Genomic DNA, 19,413 nt, shown 5'->3' with positions numbered 1-19,413 from the left:
CTGCACTGCAACTTTTTGGCTTGGGTGTGAAAAATCACTCCCCAAGCACAGCATGTTGAAGAGCTATAAAGAGCCAGTATAAACTGTGTTCCCAGCACAGTTAGCTACTCACCTTGTGGAGGTGGTTTACTTAGTGTGCTAGGAAAGTGCTCTCCCAGTGCTCCTGCTATGGCCACACTATTGCACTAACGGCCTGCCATGGCTTTACTATTTATAGGGTGTACAGAAAGCTTTTGTTGAAAGAATGGCCTGGGAGGGGAGAAAAATGAAATGGTAACTGAGGTGGCAATGGCCCCTGTGGGATTTTTAGTCCTGACTATTTGTCAAATAAGCTTTCATGTAAATTATGGTAAAGAGCTGCGATGTTTCCATTAAAACCAGCAATATGTTGTTCCTTTGCTCCTACCTTTCTTTCTGTCCCTGATCAACATCAAAACTGTAAATGGAAACACCCCTACAACCCAATGCTTTTGTAGTCTTCCTGCAGAAAAATCTCTCTCGAGCTCCTTCACCAGCACTGGCTGGCTGCCAGCCTACCCAACACCGAACCATCTACTAAGGCTAGCTCTACACTAAAGAAGAAGGTCAAATTAACATTCGCAACTCCAGCTATGTTAATTATGTAGCTGAAGTCAACATATCTTGATTTGAGTTTCCCTGCCATCCCCACAGCAAGAAGCCAAAGGAAGCAAACATTTCCATCAGCTTTCCTTACTCCTCACAGGAGCAGGAGTATCTGCTACTGACAGGGACACTCCCTGGCTACGTCTACACTGGCCCCTCTTCCGGAAGGGGCATGTAAATTTCAGCAGTCGTCGTAGGGAAATCCGCGGGGGATTTAAATATCCCCCGCGGCATTTAAATAAAAATGTCCGCCGCTTTTTTCCGGCTTTTAAAAAAGCCGGAAAAGAGCGTCTAGACTGGCCCCGATCCTCCGGAAAAAGTGAGAATAAGAATAAGAGCCTCCGGAAAAGGGCACTTTTTCCAGAGGATCGGGGCCAGTCTAGACGCTCTTTTCCGGCTTTTTTAAAAGCCGGAAAAAAGCGGCGGACATTTTTATTTAAATGCCGCGGGGGATATTTAAATCCCCCGCGGATTTCCCTACGACGACTGCTGAAATTTACATGCCCCTTCCGGAAGAGGGGCCAGTGTAGACGTAGCCCCTGAGTTCAGTTGAGCAGGTCTTTATCAGACCTGCTGAATGGAACTCCAGAAAATTGATCACGGCAGCATTGATCTTCCGCTTAGTGAAGAAATGGCCTCAGATGAATCTGTTTATATTATTAATACTGATCTTTGTAACAGGACATAGATTCCATTTTTAAAGGGTTAAAGAAAAAAAAAACCTTTATCACATTGTTTGCTATCCATAACCATGAAAATACTTTCCATCTGTGTGATTCTACACAATGTTGTTAACATTTCCTCTTTCTTTTTCTTCTCTTCCTCTTGGGGAAAAAAAGCTGACGAAGTGGAAAGACTGGCTTCAATGCGTTCAGACTCTCTAGTACCAGGAACCCACACTCCTCCAATCAGGAGAAGAAGTAAGTTTGCCAATATAGGAAGGATTTTCAAGCCATGGAAATGGAGGAAGAAGAAGAGTGAAAAGTTCAAACACACTTCTGCAGGTAATAAATGTGGATTGGCTGACTATTTTTAAATTGTTTGTTCAAATGGACTGAAAACAGTACAGAATTATTAATAAGTAATGTAGGCATAAAATGTGATCAATTTAAAAATATTATAACTTTGTAGGAAATGTCCTCCATATGTATCACTTTGTTGCTGGTCTTTTTTAAAAAAATATTTTTGTGTGATACATTAAAAAATAAGGGAACAGTTTTGAAGTAAAAAATATGCCAGAGCTGTGTATGGAACTTCTGATATTAGCAAAGCTCAGGAGAAAGTAAACCAAATGAAGTCATGCTGGCTTCTTTTCAATGAGAAACATAGTGGGAGGGAAGTCAATGTAACTGGTAAAATCAAGAGAGAAAACCATTGGAGAATGAAGTTACTTTCAGATGTTATAAAAGTGTTTACAAATAACGTAAATGCTAAGGTGCCACTGGACTCATTGTTTTTACAGATAATGAAGAATTAAAATAAGCAGGAAAAAGCAGTTGATTATTTACTTTTATATAACTGATATAATTTCTTCATTGTGTGGGACTGGAATGACCAGTGTCCCTTCTTTTAAGAGAAGTAAGGCTCTCCTTTTTCCATGCTGTTTTCAGGTTTCTTGTGTTGGACATTCTTTAAAGAAGGGTATTAAAATCACAAAAGCGTGTTTTTGTGTCCATGATAGGGCTAAGCCAGTACCCCAGATCCAAACGTTAATTAACTTTGGGAAAGTGTAGATTGGATGTGAACTCAGACCCTTCTGCGTTGTGTATCTGTGAATCCACACTGCCCTTACAATGAGAGAGAAAATGTTAATGGGTATGGTTCTGTGCAAGTCTTGAATTTGGGATTGCTGTGGCAAAATGAGAATTTTCACCTCATACCTCTTTATGAAGATAGAACCAGATCAGTGTGGACCTTGCAGCTTGGCTTCTGACCCGTCTACAACTAGGTGGGGTAAAATCTCATTTAACTGGTTAAACATTAATGGTTAACCAAATAAAGGGGCTGGGGCTGCAGCAGCCCCCCCACCACAGGCAGGGGCTGCTCCAGCCCAGCCATGTCCGCGGTAGACCTGGGTATGTCACACACAGGGTCTGCTCTGGTCATCCAGAGGAACCCCTGCCTGTGGGATGCCTCGGCCCCCTGCCCACAGCAAGGAGGGAGTTGCTCCAGACCCCACTAGCTAATGGTTAACTGGAACTGGCTAACCAGTTAACTTTGCACATCCCTATCTACAACATGATGAAAGATGGTAGTGTAGACAGGACTAACTGTGCCTGATCCTGCAGGCCCTTGTGTGAGTGGTCCTAACTAACCAACAGGCAGCTTTTAATTAAGTAGGAATTTTCACATGAATATGAGGTAAGGGTTAGCAGGATAAAACCACTCTTCAACTACATGGTTTTACAAATTCTGCTGGGTCTGACAGAGACAAATGAATTGGAATAAGTGGTTGTATTGCTCTGAATGACTATATCTTTTGATTTTTTTTTGTCTTGATAGTTGTCAAAGTGACATGATTTCACAAAACAAGTAGCCTGTACTTCATGTTCTATCAGTCATCACAGTAGTTCTCTGTAGCACTATTTCGCATTGCTGCTTTGAAACCCAATTACTAAAGCATTTTTGTAACCACACCGAGAATACAAACACTGTAAAAAATTATATATTTCCCTCTCTTTTTCTGTAGAATAAAGGAAAGCCATCACAAATAAAATCTCTATTGATGCTAAGAAAAACTGATAACTTGAATCTCACTAGGGTGATCCCTTTAATTTGTATAGTAAATCAAAAGACAAACACGTGTAATAGCATAACAGGAGCCAGTGAGCAACTTCCTATTATAAGTTATTAATTTCTGGTACATTGATAAATGGGATTTTAAAAGGGGGGGAGCATTAATCTCCTAGGGGAAATTTCACAAAATCACTAATTATAAAAAACAAACAGAAAGATACCTTTGCTATGCCTTTTCTAGGTACAGCAATAGATGCAAATGTTTTCAGGGTTCAAGTTGGTGATTGATTGTAATGGACGAAATTATTTAATCTCCTTTCCTCAGTCCTAGCTTCCATTGAGGTTTGTTTGTTTTTGTGATCAATGCTATAAAAGTATGGCTGTCTCAGTGGTTTATGAATTTGAATACAATGGTTTCTGAATCTGCTACTGCCTCTATGCTAATAGACCTAGTCCTTTTTGTTCAAGCAGTAGACTCAGTAGAGGCTTCTGTCTTTTTACCTAGACGTCTAGGGTTCTTTCCTTGTAGGTGATGGATCCAAGGGCATTATTACACTTCCTATAGTTTAAACTGCATGTCAAAGAGCACATTTTAAATGTATTCATTATTGAACATGTAAATATCATATTGTTCCAAAAAGGTTCTTTTGATCCAAACTCTGCATCCAGATCAGGGGTTCAGATGACATACAAATTTGCACATGACACAAACATTGGGGGAGTGAGAAATAATGAAGATGGGTCCTACTCCCTTCTCATTACCCACCCACCTGATGTAAGGGCCCACCACCCTCAATCCATGCTGGCTATGCCAACAGTGTGTATCTCAAGTTTTTCAAAGAACAGCACCAACGGGGTTTTCAAAACAACACACAGCAAGTTGTAGATAAGAGTATAATTCTTCCCAGAGCAAGCATTTTTCAACAGCTGGGATAAAACTCTTTATAGTAGAAACATCTACAAGAATTTCCTAGACAGATCTGTTACCAGACTGGAGCATAAATATTTATAGCAGAGACATATTAGAAACTTATCAAATGAAATTAGACTTGGCCACACTTTGACTACAGCAGAAATAAAAGTTTAAAAAATAAAATAATTTAAACAATTTATTTAAAGCTTCATCTTCTCCCGAAAGCATTATAAACTTAATTACCATGAGGGGCTGAAGGCCTTTGGCAGTAGTCAGTTGGATGCAGTGGGCAGTCATAGCTGGGAGAGGAGCATAATAACATTCTAAAAGGCAAGATTGTAATATTTGATGGGTCTGTTTCTTTTAACTTATAAGGAGCAATCTACCTGATGGCTAAGGTTAAGATTTTTGTCACAGGTATTTTGTCACAGGATAATAAATAGAAGTTTATGGAAGCCTGTGACTTTTACTTAAAATATACTATGGGAGGATTAAGTGTCCAAGCCCTGCTGGAGATGGCCACAAGCCTCTGATCCAGTCCCTTGGACTGACTGTCAGCCTTCAGGAGTTACTGCTCCTGCTCCTGCTCCAGCCCCCAGGTGGATGACCCATCCCCAACACTGCTCCTACACCAGTCCTGCTGCCAGTCCTGAGCTGAGTTTGACAGGTTCTTCAGCTCCACTGCTACAGCTGGCGGAAGCTGAAGAAGGCATGGAATCTGTGACCTCCATGACAGAATCAGATCTCTACTAGTGGAAAAAGAAACCAACAATGTGTCTTCTCCACACTAACAAAGTTCCTCTGCTGAATTATACTTTTTCTGTCTTAATTTGGCCCCTTTGTGTAGATGGATTATGATACAGTCTTTAATTAAATGATCACCTGCTATTTTTTCCATTTGCTGGACCTTGGCATTTAGTTTTCGAGACCAGAAAAAAATGTGCTCTATAAAATATGATTCAAGTCAGTTTGATTCTTTCAGTTATGTCTCCCAAAATCCAGTTGGCTAAGTATGCATTTAATTTAACAATATGTAATTAATTTAAATGTAGAGGCTTTAATTGGATAATAATAACAATAAATTAGGAAACTAATAAAGTCAGCACAGTGAGAGGGATCATTGTTTGTAAGCTACATCAAACTAATTTTGTCCCAACAGTTGGTTATTTCTAACCAGAGCCCTCTGCAGCTGGCCAATCTTTTAACTCTACATCTCTGTATCTTCAAGACTTTAATTAGTAACTAGACAGTGTTAGCACAATTCTTACAGATCCTCACCCCACAGTGCCATTTTTTTTAAAATGATAAATTTAGTCTTTGGGAATGGCTATACCGTTCAAGGTATCTGTGAGGAAGTTGTTGCTTATTCCTAAAGTTCTTTCTTTACATTTGCAGATTCGGTTTTGACAATATTTTTCACTAAGATCACCATATTAATAAAGATAAGTCCTAGTTTTAATCAACTATATGATTCCATTTTTTCCCTGAAATTTCCTCTAACAGGACAACATGTCTCTTCATAATTTCTCCATGTACCTCAAACACATGTGACACTTAGGCTTATATTTTAATTATAATATTGTTTTCCTTCCTTCCCTCCCTCCCTGTGGTTCCAAATCAGTATCCCTTGGCATTAAAACAATAGTTATATTATGAGTTTCTTACTCTGCACTCTCTCATCTAATTATTTTTGTCTAAATCTAATCAAATTAAATGTAATTCTTAATTGGCATTTCAGAAGTTACTTTACTGACGTTTCTTCTGCAGTGTAGGCTGAATGTATGTGATGAAAAAAGTCTGCACTGCAGTGTTCAAGGAGCCTGTTTTCACCTTGATTTAAATTGTTTTAAAAATCTGTACAAAACATTCTGCTAACATATGTGAAGATGGGTGATAGGTAGCTAATACCAGCCCTGATTCTGCAGTCAGAACAGTATGGCATGTTAGTCACTCGTGCAGAACTGAAATGTGGATAGAGAAACCCAAGATCTTTTCCATTCTTTCCAAGACTATAGAAAGCAAAGGCATTGGATGAAAGGAGCCAAATTTTCAAAAGTGGCCTTTAATGTTGGATGTCTCCGCCTTTGCGTGCTTGGTGACAGAACTGATTTTCATAGATGTTGAGCATTCACACGATTTCACCTGATGGAACTAGCAGTCGCAAAAACTCCGCACCTTTTGAAAATTAGACCATACTGTGGGGTTTTTTTAGAATCCTACTCTTGAAAATGTTACCCATTGTTTTTATGTGAATGAACAGGGACAGACTGTGCATCTCTCACCTGTTTACTCCTGTTGGACCCCCTGGTACAAAGGAGACTTTAAAATCAATGATAATTGTCAACTAAGCAAACAGACTAGCATCCAAAATGTACTGCAATACATTTTTCTGCTTGGCAAAGATGGGTACAAGATGGTTTTCTGGGATTTTTTCCATCTCTCATTTCTGTGTTTCTAGAGTTCTGTTTTATGCATCATTTTTAAATTTGGCATTTTAAATGGACTAAAAATCATAAGTACTAAATCATGTACAGAAGATGCAGCTATGACTTTCACACTGAGGACGATTGTAGCATTGGTCTATTTTTATCAATGAATTGCTAAAGGGGAATTTCTGAATAAGATGGATGTTTATTCCACTCTATAGCCCCATCTTTGTGCCTTCTTGAAATCTGCTGCATAATATATTTCCTGGCTTTCAGAAACAGGCTTTTCCTAGCTGTAGTCAAAAGGCTTTTTGAGACTGTTCTAACCCCCTTGCAAGCACTACACATTGCTTTAATGGGACATTTGTGAAAAGGGCCCTTAAATGTGTCCCGTCTTACAAGAAAGGAATGTTTAATGAGGCCATTTGGTTTTTATGCTAATTACACTTGCAGCTGCTGTGAAGATTATATGGTGAAGCCACTCCAAAGAGTAATGCTGCAGTATAACTGCATTAATGTATTCCTGCAAAAAATAATGTAATACAATTAATCTATTAGAGAAAGGATTTACAATACATGTTTCGAGACTTGAAAAAGACTTGCTGTGAAATGCACTATTAATATCTTAATCCTCTTCTTTTTATGGGGGCTAGGGAGTGTCATTAGTCAGATGTCAAGAAATGTTTTGCCAACAAAATTAGTAACATTGAAATCTCCAAATTTGGAAGAGAGAACAAGATTGTCTGTCTGAAAAAGCTGATCCTCTTGTGTGATCTGTGTGTTCTATAGCATCAGCTGCTATCACAGTGATACATGAATGGACAACCACCCTCAAAACAGACTGGTTCTTGAAGACAAGCCCTTTTACAACGTTATTGTTTATTGACAGAATTCAGAGTTTTATTTTTATTGTAGATCACATCTGACATGTGGAAACTAATGACCATGCTTCGTAAGCCACTGGTTTCCGTATGTGCACTTAGTCCTTTTTCTGTCCTTGAATAGAGGTGGAGGAAAATAACAAGATCATTCTAAAGTCAAGTGGAGTCTTAGGGGCATCTTTATGTAACAGGAACAGAAGAACACAGTATAATTCCAAACCACAGGTGTCTAGAGTATTCCCCAAATGCCAGACACAGGGCTAGAAACCTGGCCTTTGGCCACATTTTCCCTTTATCTGAAGGATGAGGACAATGTTTATCAGCAGCAGAGTTTTACTTTTGGTGACCTCATGCAGTGAGCAATTACTAATAGTCACAGCTTTGTGAGTTTATTCCTAACAAATATCTGTCCCTCGGGATGCAGGTAAACTTTAATCCTTCGTATTACAGAGTTTGGGCTCTTTTTTGGCTGTAGGAAACAATGCATTCTCAGTGTAATTCCATTGACTTTCTTGATGTTGCACTAAGAGATGAACGTGGCCTCTAAATTCTGGAGCAATGAAGGATGTAAATATTACAGCACCATTTGAGAGGAATAGTAGCTTAACTTCTATGAAGGAAAACTGTTAGATGTTTTCAAATATTGATGTTGAATTTCTATTTCTTTTGGGGATCCTACTCTCAATAAACATTTCCAACAGTAGGATAAATGAAGCAGGAATCCCTCAGGCTGCAGTGATAGTACATTGATTGAGTACTATTGTATCAGTGACCTGCTACATGTCTGACCCATATTTTACTTCTGCTACTTGTCATACAACTGTGAGCAGATAATTCAGCGACTCAAGTCTCATAGGTTCTTTTAATTCCTATCGTGGCTGCTTGATACTTGTCTCTCTTGAATAACAGTGAAAGTGCCAAATGAATAAAAGATTGTGAATGTAAATTAGAATCCAACTGAAAATGTGACCTGTAAATATGAATAACCCAGACAAAGAAATAACTCCATTGGTTTAGTGTAGGTCTGCTAAGTGCAGGATTGCAAACCTGTGTGGATGGATGGATGAATTGTGTAATAAATTATTGCCAGAAAGGGAATTAATTTGTAAAGAAGGATCTAAAAGGAAAGAAAATCAAAAGATGAATAAGAATCAGCCGTGGCCTGGCATAGAGGTGGGAAGTTGTCTCTCGTTAGGGATCTTAATCTGAGAGGTGCAGAATATGACCATATCCTATATCTGCTGTAATTGGAAATTAGAGATGGGCTCTAAAGGCCAAATTCAGGGAGAGTTGTACCTTGTTAGTCCAGGACTCAATCTGGAAAGTAAACAGAGGTGCAGTGATCAGAGCAAAAAATGAAAACACAAGCGTACTGGTTGTCTCCTGAGCTGTGCTGCTGATCTGAGTCCCAATCCTGCGCCCACTGAAGTCCGTGGATGACGATTGGGGTATTGTGGGGCTAAATTTGTGTTTCACTAACTCTGGCAGTTTATCATGAGTGTCGCAATATTTGGTATTTTTCCGTAAAGCTTCAGTTTATGGAATCGAGTGACTAGGTGAGAATCTCAATTAAAAGAAAAACCCCTTGTGACTTCAAGTTCAAATAGCTTGAGAATGTGAAGCAAATTCACCTTAAGGCTTAGGAATAAGTCAGATTTTAAAAGGACCCAATCTAAAACTAATTAATGATCATATTGGGGTAATAATATGGTTGATTTGTATGCACTGACACAACCTTTTTGCTAAATGTATCTGACTAGCCCAGTGTTTACAGGGTATATTTTAAAAAGGAGCAACTGCAAAATAGATCAGTGACAGCTGAGTGTTATTAACTACTACAGTACTGCATTTCTTCCCAGAGAAGCAGGTACTTCATACCTGGTTGGAATGTGGCATTGCACACTTAGGCTCTGATCCTACAATTGGATGCACACATGCAGCTTTGATTGCAGGACTGGGGTCTGAGCTTGTCTTTGAGTTTTAATTTGGCAAGTGACATTGTGCCTCAACCTTTTTCAGAGTTCTGCATAGCACTCTAAAATCAATAACACATTTAATCAGTAACCGATCTGTTTACTGCAGTCAGCAGCCTCAATTCAGCTTTTTGCTCACATGAAATTGTAATCACTTTTTTTTTCAGTTTAACCAATGATGCCATTCACAAGATTTTTTTAAAAAAAAGTTACTACAGCATTCATACCAGTGGCTCCTGCATGAATCTGGAGACACAAATGTGCACCTTCTCCCTGCATTTTTAGGACACTCTCAGTCTCAAAATGCTCCTCATTAATTCTTCAATTAAAAATAGCACAGGAGCTGACAGCTGGATGTGCATAGATAAGGCATGCTCTGAATAAGGGCCAAACAGAGCCCAGAAATACTGCTGCTGCTTCCTGGTGTCTTGTAGAAAACCCCTCACAGGGAACCTAATTGTGCTCCCACTGAGGAGCTGTGGCCAGTAGAAGGCAGAGAACAGAGGAATAGCTTCTCTAGGTGGCATCAACCCTCTGCCCACCTCTAGAAATGTTCGGAGAGATGCTACCTTTGAACTTCTAATCTATGATCATGAAAACTGCTTCTCTCTCATCTTCTGGAAAGGAGGCTAGGATGGACTCAGCTGGAGATGGGAAAGTGTAAACAAGAACACAGCTCCTAAGGGATCCATATTGCTAGAAGAGAGAACTGTGGGATAGGAAAGCATGAAGGAGCAGGAGGAAGCCCTTAGGTGTCCTGGCCTGCTGCACTCGTGGCATCAAGATCCGTCAGGATCAGCCATGACAAAGGTATAGAAAATAATACATGAGCTGGAGAAGGTCATTTTAGAGCTCCTATTTACCCTCATAATGCAAGAACAAATGAACAGCCAATGCAATGAAAAAGCAACATATTTAAAGGCAATAGAGGAAAAGCTGCATTAATCTACTGAACTCACTGGCACATTATATGCTAGAAACAAAGGGAAAAGTTTAGTAGGTTTTAACCAAAATTGGCCTCACCTCACCTGTTACATAGTGGTAAAAGGGCCTCCTGCAAGAGCAGTCCTGGGGTTTGCTGTGTCCTGAAGAGTGCAGGGACTCTGCTCCTGCTGTGCCTTTGGGAGCGCAGTGGCAAAATGGGAGCTGGAGAAGAGGCAGAGCCATGGTACCCATCACCAGCAGAACAAACCCCACCTCTATTGCATTGATTAGTAACTTTTCCAGTTTGTTTATTAACACCCAAGGTATTCTTTGGCCAGCATAGCGAGAATGGATGGAATCCAGTGTTCATAGAGAAGCCATGGCAGAAACCATGCTTCAAGCAGGTGCAGTCTTGCTGGCGCTCCTCCTGGGGTTCTGCGCTTGGTATTGCCTTCTACGCATGGCTGTGGCGTAAGTGCCGTGGTCTGTTGCTTAGTGGATATCTAGAACAGTGGTTTTCAAACTATGGGTCGCGACTCAGGACTGGGCCTTGGAATGTCAGGCACTGGATCTCCTTGCTGCAGGGGGAAGAGTGGGAGTGCTAAGGCAGGCTTCCTGCTGTCCTGGCACCGCAGACTGCCCCAGAAGTGGCCAGCAGTGATCTCTGCTCCTAAGTGGCGGAAGGGGGAAAAGTGCATGGGGCTCCTGCCCCACGCTCCAGCTCCACACTCCCATTGGTTGGAAACTGCTGCTGGCTGCTTCTGGGACACAGCATGGTCTGTAGTGCCAGGAAAGCCAGAAAGCCTGCCTTAACGCCACTGCTGCATCGCTGACTGGGAGCTGCTCGAGGTAAACCCCAGCCCCCCCCACACACACATCCCAAAGTTGTCATCCTCAGTTCCATCCCAGAGACCACATGTTAGTCAAGTTATATTGGGTTGTGGGCATCAACAATTTTCTTCACCTAAGTCATGAGAAAAAAAGTTGGAAAACTGCTGGTCTAGAAGCATGAGAAATATTATTACATCTTTACTCTTCTCCAAAGCCTACTGAAGTCAGCGAAACGTCATTGCTATCAGTGGGCTTTGGATCAGGTCCGAACTTCCTGGGGACAAGACAGAACTTTCTTTGTAAGTACATTATTAAAATTATCTATTGCAGAACTTTTGTACCTTCCTCTGAAACATTACAGAACTAGTCATTGTCAGAGATAGGATACCGGACGCTGCTCTGACCCAGTCTGGTGATGTCTGTGAAGTACTTCCCCACAGATTTCAGGGAACACTCTTAGAGCTAGAGAGCCACATACGTGACCCTTCCTTGGCTGTGAAAACCCCAGGCTCCCATTGGGGTGCTCTGAGAGAGAGAGCTCGTAGAATTTCCTCTCATCTTTGGCCTTCCTGGTAGTTTTTATGAAGGAGCCAAGTCTTTATTTGGGGGAAATGGTACCAGGTTAGCAAAAGTCTGGGAAAACTATTCTAGACTTTCCAATTTCCCTCCCTCCAATTAATGGAAAAAATATCCAAAGTTAGCTCAGCTCTAAAGACTTACACTAATAAATATCATTATGAATAGTGTAGTATTTGATTCCAGAAAACCAAAAATCACTGAATCATTGCTTACTCAATCCATAAAATCAGCAATATTGAAAATTTCACACAGGTGGCTTAATCAGCTGGGGATCAAAACATGAAAAGAGAAAAGAAGGTTACAGCAGATACACAAAAAACCTGTTCACGAATCATTTGATCCCCTTTCGCCTCTCGCAAAGAATGCCCTTTTAATGTTTTCTTTGACAATTATCTGATGATTGAAGATTTTGTAAATGAGTATTATTTTTACAAGGGGTTATATCTAGTGTTGCACCTGTTTAATCTCAGAGCCTTTGCTAAAGCTGGTGTGAAAGTAATTAAGTATGGATGAGCTCCTGAACCTGTAACTCGGGAATGGAGTTTATTGTATAGTCCCTTTCATTCAGATGGTCTGTCTCTTCTGAGAATATAGCTGGAAGCCTGCAAACTTTAAATGTTGTTAGACTGCCAGGACAGGATAGTTCATCTTGATCGAGCAACACAAAATTAAAATTATGAATTATATTAGTGCCTTGTGGTCCTAACCAGGACCAACACACTGTACAAGCATATAGAAAGGCATATATCCTGTTCCAAGAAGTAGCCCAGCCTTTGGGGAAGGAGAATGAAGCAGCTGCCTTGCGCCCGCGCATTCAGGGCCCCATGCTGCCCAGCTCCCAGCCCCTCCCACCCAGCCTCTCACTTGCAGCCATGTGGCTCAGCCATACTGCCTTGGGCCCCAAAAACTCTTCAGCTGGGCCTGTCAAGAAGCCATAAATAGATAGTGTATTTATGTGTATACATATGCATGTATATATAAAGTATCTTTCATTAGATGTCTTCATATGCTCACAGAAGATCATTGTACTTTCCCACTTTTGAGCAAAAATGAAGATGATTACAGACAACCATCCCAATCCATAGATCTCCTGCTAGAGTTTACAAATAGGATATATTCAGTCACTGACAGACAAGATGTTCACCTTCACTATCTTTTATTTATATGTGTAATTGCAACCTGAAACGTTTTTAGTAGTTATTTCATTTAGGAATGAGTAAGTGTCTTTGAATATAATTTTTAAAATGTAGTTATAAAAGTGTTGTGCTTAAATGAAAGGCTTGTGAAGCTCAGATAGTTGTGGCATCAATAATGTGCAAGCCAAACCCCTGTAACCTAAAATCAATAGTCAGGTACTTACTAGACACTAAAGAGACTTCTCTGTTGTTCGAAATTGACTGTTGGTCAAAATCCATCATATATTAGTTGGACTTATTGGTCCAAATTCTGGTCTCAGTTTAAAGAGCATAAAACTGGATGAATTCCAATGATGTTGGAGTTACTCTAGATTTATACCCATGCTGAGGAGCACGTGGTTCAGACAGAGACATCCCTTAGGGGGCAGTCTATTAATGGAGATTCTCTATGTCCTGGTAAGAAGGGGAGGATAGAAAATGATAAAATGCAGAAAATGATAAAATTAGAAAGGAGTATAAATTCTGTCAAATGACACGTAAAAATACAATTGGGAAGGCTGAAAAAGGAATTTGAAGAACAGTAACCCAAAGACTCAAAAGGGAATAGCAAAATATTTTAAGTACATCAGAAGCAAGAAGCCTGCAAAATGACGAATGGTGACACTGGAAGACTGAGATGCTAAAGAAGTATTCAAGAACGTTAAGATCATTGCAGAGAAACTAAATGAATTATTTGCAACTGTTTTCATGGTTGAGGATGTGAGCAGAGGTTTTAAAATAGGTTTAAAACAAAGTATTTCTTCACACATTACACAGTGGAACTCCTTGCCAGAGGATGTTGTGAAGGCCAAAACTATAACAAGGTTCAAAAAAGAATGTACTAAGGTCATGAACGATAGGTCCATCAATGGCTATTAGCTGGGATGGCCAAGGATGGTGTCCCTAGCTTCTGTTTGCCAGAAGCTGGGAATAGGTGGCAGGGGAGGGTTCGCTTGTGATTACCTGTTCTGTTCACTCCCTCTGGGGTGCCTGGCACTGGCCACTGTTGGATGACACGATATTGAGCTAAGTGGACCTTTAGTCTGACCCACTGTGGCTGTTATGCAACTGATACCAAAATATGGACCACAATCTGTTACCACAGCTGAGACTTGAAGTGGCACTCTTGTGGTATATATGCAAAAGCAGTATCAATTGAGCCCAAAAGGGACCTTCACCTTTTCTCTGCCAAACCTGGAGCATACTCCTGGGGAATTTTGCACCCATGTCACCTGTAGATTTCTTGGCTGCCCCTCAGAAAAATTACCTCTGAGGGGAAGCAAAGAGAAGCTGCAAGAGCAGCCACTTACCTCTCCCTGGCAGCCTGAAGCAGCTTGGGGAGAGACTGAGCATATGGGGGGAGACATCAGTCACCGCCAGAGGTGGGGATGGGCACGCAGACATCCAAGCAAGTGAAGAAATGAGAGACTGTCCCTCTGCCATGCCAGTATGGAGGGGCAGAGCTTTGAGGTGTTTGGACATAAGGGTGAGGCAGTCTCTGTCCCCTTTGGCAGTTGCTCCCATTGATGTTAGTGAATTGTCACCTTGCAGAATGTTGAGTTGCACATATACCAAACTTCTGAAAACCCGGAAATTCATATTTAAGATTTGCCCATGCCGCTATCACTCTGCCCTCTTTCAGCAGATCCTCAATATGTGTTATCACATGTGCCTTTTTATTCTGCCAACCCCAAAGCTGCTGAAATGTACAATCTCTCTCACACACACACATACACACACACAGAGAGAGAGAGAGAGAGAGGATTCCACCTCTAGCACTCAGGGAAAAAAAAAAGAAAACCCCCAGCTCTGGGTAAACACGGTCCCCTTGCCCCTTTCCATGTCCCCTTTCCTGTTGTCTAGCCCTTCTACTTGCCCTTGGCCCCATGTCCCTTCACCTGAGACCCTAGCATCTCTCTCTTCCTGTTATCACCCAACTCCAATCCTCACCAGAACTCCTCTCTCAATGCTGCAGTCCAAAACCCCTCTCCCTCTTCATCCCCCTGATGACTTCTTCCCTCCCAGGAAGCATTCACCGATCCATTTTTTTTCTCCAAAGAGTTGGGGGTTGCCAGGTGGATCGGTGTGCATGGCAGAGCTCTGGGGGTACAGGAAAGCTGGGGGGGGGGATTGAAGTGCATTGGCAACATTGGGCATCCCATATCTCGCTTACCTGTACCACCAACCACTTTTGCCTTCCCTTTCATGTATTCCCAGTTATGCCCCTCTCCCCTTAGTAATCCATTTCTCCACTCCTCAATTATCCCATTCTTTCTAGGAGGCATTCACTTGTGTAATTTCCACTCATGACTCACAAATTTTAGCAACCTCCAGCCATTTAATCCAAAACTTTTTTTGTGTCTCAAGAGGAGGTTGTGATTAACTTATCCTTCAATATGTTAACTGAAGGGTGAATTCATAGCCACCAAGAGGTTTGTGATTCATCCAGTCATTAATACCTCTTAGTTTAACAGTACAAAATGAAGAAAATAATTTTGGAGGACAGGCCTGTACCTCAGGAACCTCTCAATCAAACAACTTCAAATTATAATGCTAATTCTACCCCATGTCCCACCGAGGCACACCAAATTTTGAAGCAATTCCATTAACCCTTATATTAGAGAATTTACAAAAGTCAAGCTTTTAAAGGGCATAAAATGGCAAGAAAGGAAACTTTCCACCTTTTTTCTATATTGGTGCTTGTATACTATAAAAAAGTGTATTTTCTTAAATACTGTTCTCAGTTTGCATCCCTGAAACAGTTAGTGGATTTCTGCATTACCATGGATTAAATCAGATGGAAACCATTTTGAGCTGAATCACTTCCTATCTCTAGTGCTGGGCAAAAAAGCCTACCTACAAACTATTTTTTAAGTGTAGGTTGAAATTTTCTAGTCCAGAACCTTTGGCACCTGACCACTGCAGAACCAAAGAATTTGCTGAACCATGGGAGGTCAATATTGTCTAGCAGTATCAATAACACTTCTACTGCTTACTGGGCTCTCAGAAGACATTTAAGGATAAATTAGAGCTAAATAACAGTGCAGAGCACTGAGAGCAGGACTGGTGGCTGTAATCAAACTTTATGGGACGGCGGAAAACTTGGTCACACCCATGATAAGTGGATATCCAGCTAACTAAAATCGTGCCGGAGCATGGATGTTGTCAGAGTTCCAGGCTAGAGAGCTTCAACCTTTAGCTATAACCTGGGGCTTATATCTCCAGAAACCCTGTCTCAAATGAGTCCACATTTGGATCCCTAACCCTACCCCGCTCCTAGTTGAGGCTCACCAAATTTCAAAGAAATCCAGCTAATCTTGTTGATTTTAGAGCACTTAGATTAACCTTTTATCAGATGTTGTGATGGAAGCTTAACAATTGTGTTCCTGCCGCGCCACTCTAAGATAATGTGTTCTTTTTCTGTACTAGTTGAAAATTTGCCTCTGATGCCATATCAAATGCATGGATGGCTTTGGAGGATTGTATTGTTGAATAAAACTCCTTATTCTCTCGAGTTAAATAATTGCTAGGGCAAAAGTGGCACTGAAATGCATGTTGTGGATTATTCAATATGTGTACTTGGTCTGAAACTCTCCACAGAAAGGGTTAAACAAACAAATGGCTAGTTATTGTAAGTCATGACTGCACTTGGATGCTAAGGGAATTGTATGGGTTAAGTACCCTTTTGTCTGGATGGCAACTCAAGCCCGCTCCAATGAACGCTAAATGTAGCATGTAATTGAACCTGTCTAAGGATGCGTTTGTGCTACAGAGCAGTAAAACAAAAGGAGGGGTCATGTGCATGTTGCCCAATACCACCTTAGAACTGAATACAGTGAGCTCAATCTGGTCATATCATATCAGCTACGGAGTTTCTCAAGTGAGGGAAAAGCAGGAACAGTGTGATAAAGGCAGGAAACAAAGTCCAAGGGTCAGAGAGGAAGTTACCTTCTGGCTACTGGGTTGAACGCAGTGGAGGGGTTGAACGCAGTGGAGGTTCCACAAATAACATTGCCTCACTGTTGGTTTACAAGCTACAAAATCTGTTACTCCTAAACACAGGAGCAAAATGTCAGTTCTTCTAGGGATCATCTAGATTTCCATTTCTGAAAAGGCCAGAATTCCAACAGCTAGATGAAAGGATTAGAACAACATAATACTTACAATGAATACTGCAACACACACATGAGGAGTAGGCAAATGTCGTCATAAAAAACCTATTGCCCTTTCCTAGGCATAAAGTAGAATGTTGCTTTTGCATGTAAGGATTATGTAACAATACCAGGACTAAGCAACTTGGTGTAAGTGAAGAATGTGACTCTGTACTGTTTAGTTAAAAGTGCCCACTTGGTTTCATCCACAAACTTTCAGTGCTTCTAGGCAACTGTAGGGAATAGAGGATTCTTGTGCATAACTGCTTTAACAGTATCTCTTGATTTTTTTTTCACCTCAGTCACTATGTTCATTATGTCCACTCCTTCTTTCAAAGTAGTGGATGTTAATTCTCCTTTGAGTGAACCTGCTCTGTTAAACTTCTAAGTCATGAACTACTTGGTCTCTTTCTCAGTGGACAGGTACTAGAGTGCTATGGAGTTCTGTCAATTTCTTGCTGAAAGAATAGAGAAGGAAGTACTTTAGGAGCAAATAGAAAGGTTTCTTTCTGTGATCCTGTATAGATATGTTTTCCTCTTCCTAAAACTCTACCTGAGGTGAGTAATCTTCTGTTTGCTATATGAGTTCACATGATTCTGAAAATAATACCATATACAGGTTGAACCTCTCCATTCCGGCAACATCCATGGTCCAGCATGATTTTAGTTAGCAGGATGTCCATTTATCATGGGTTTGGCCAAGTTTCCCATGGTCCTATAAAGTTTGTTTACAGTCTTAGCTCTTAATGTTTTGTGCTGTTGTTTAGCTCTAATGTAGCTCTAAATTTCTTGTAAGAGACCAGTAAGCAATGGTAGTGTTGGTAATGCTGCTAGACAATATTGACCTCCCCGGGTGTGGAAATTCTCTGGTTCAGCCTGGTCATGTCTCAAGGTTGCTGAAATAGAAAGGCTCAACCTGCATTTATACATTTTGTGTATTACTGTGATGCAGTTGCTGATTCAGCACTGCAATTTAGCAGCTGTTTAAGACTGTTCTTATTCAGGGCAAGAGTTAAACATGTGATTACATTCTATAACTTCCTTGGGATTTATTCACATACTTAAGTGCTTTCCTGAACAGGAGTGCATTCTTGAATCAGGATTCAGGATGCAAATGCTTCCTCTGTTTAAATCAGTGGCAAAATCCTATTGACTTCACTGGCATCAGAGATGGCCTGGTGTGAAAAGTGAATAAAGTCAGACAGCTTTATTTTCAAAATCTCAGTAATGCCAAATAATTCAAAAGACATTTAAAGTGATACTCTCAGGTTAAAGTCGTGTACTTAAAAAGAGGTTATTGTGTTCTCAATATCATTTTAGAATACTAAAAAAGACAAAGACACATCAATTTTCTTTTTGTCTCCATTTATGCAGCTTGTTTAGTTTGCTAAACTTTACTCTGCTTAGATAAAGGATATACACTAGCCAGGTTTAGTCTCACTTAATTGGTTTCATTTTTGGGTTCTTCAGCACTAGCAAAAAAGCTCTCAAACTTTTTCAGTGTGGCCCACATCTCAGCAGAGAGAATGCCTCGTGCACCAATTCCCCTTTCATTCACAATCACATAAGCAAAAAGAAAAAATATGTAGCACTTTAAAGACTAACAAGATGGTTTAATAGGTGATGAGCTTTTGTGGGCCAGACCCACTTCTTCAGATCATATTCTGAAAGAGAATTGGCATGACCATATATGACAAAGGAATACAATGAAGAAAGTGAACACGTTATAAACTGGCAAATCAGATTTAGAACAGAAGGTGGGGGGGTGAGGGGGAGAGAGGGAGGAAATAGCTATTTATAAGTCAATGAATGGCTAATCAGGGGTGATAAGGACTATCAATAGGTGGGGAAGCTGTCTTTGTAATGTGTAAGGTAATTAGCATCTTTAAGGCCCATTCGTAACATGTCGAATTTAAGCACGAATGAAAGTTTTGAAGTTTCTCTCTGTAATCTGGTGTTAAAGTCTCTTTGTAGTAAGATGTATGTTGTAAGGTCTTCAAGGCTATGCCCAGGTAGGCTGAAATGAAAACTAACTGGTTTTTCCTTGTGAAGATGTCTGATTTGTGGGCATTAATTCTTTGGCGAAGTGTTTCAGCAGTCTGTCCAATATACATAGCAGAAAGACACAGCTTGCACATGATGGCGTAAATTATATTTCTGGACGAACAGGAATATGTATCCTTGATCGTATAACTGGCAT

The 19,413-nt window shown here is 40.6% G+C and overlaps 1 protein-coding gene across 16 annotated transcripts in view; it reads left to right on the top strand.

Annotated features, from left to right (window-relative positions):
* The window catches only part of PHACTR1 (phosphatase and actin regulator 1), a 458,960-nt gene that overhangs the window by 267,427 nt on the left and 172,120 nt on the right, over positions 1–19,413 (top strand). For all 16 annotated transcript variants that reach the window (XR_012901644.1, XM_014581425.3, XM_006138762.4 and 13 more), the window contains one exon: positions 1,464–1,628. Coding sequence is in view for 15 of the 16 variants with exons in the window: in XM_014581425.3 (XP_014436911.1) it covers positions 1,464–1,628 (165 nt within the window). In the remaining variant the exon portion in view is untranslated. The remainder of the gene's footprint in view (positions 1–1,463; positions 1,629–19,413) is intronic.

The sequence above is a fragment of the Pelodiscus sinensis genome, chromosome 2 (genome assembly GCF_049634645.1).
Source record: "Pelodiscus sinensis isolate JC-2024 chromosome 2, ASM4963464v1, whole genome shotgun sequence".
In the NCBI taxonomy this organism is placed as follows: Eukaryota; Metazoa; Chordata; order Testudines; family Trionychidae; genus Pelodiscus; species Pelodiscus sinensis.
Note: the sequence above shows the minus strand (reverse complement) of the source record. Positions and strands in the feature narration are given on the sequence as shown.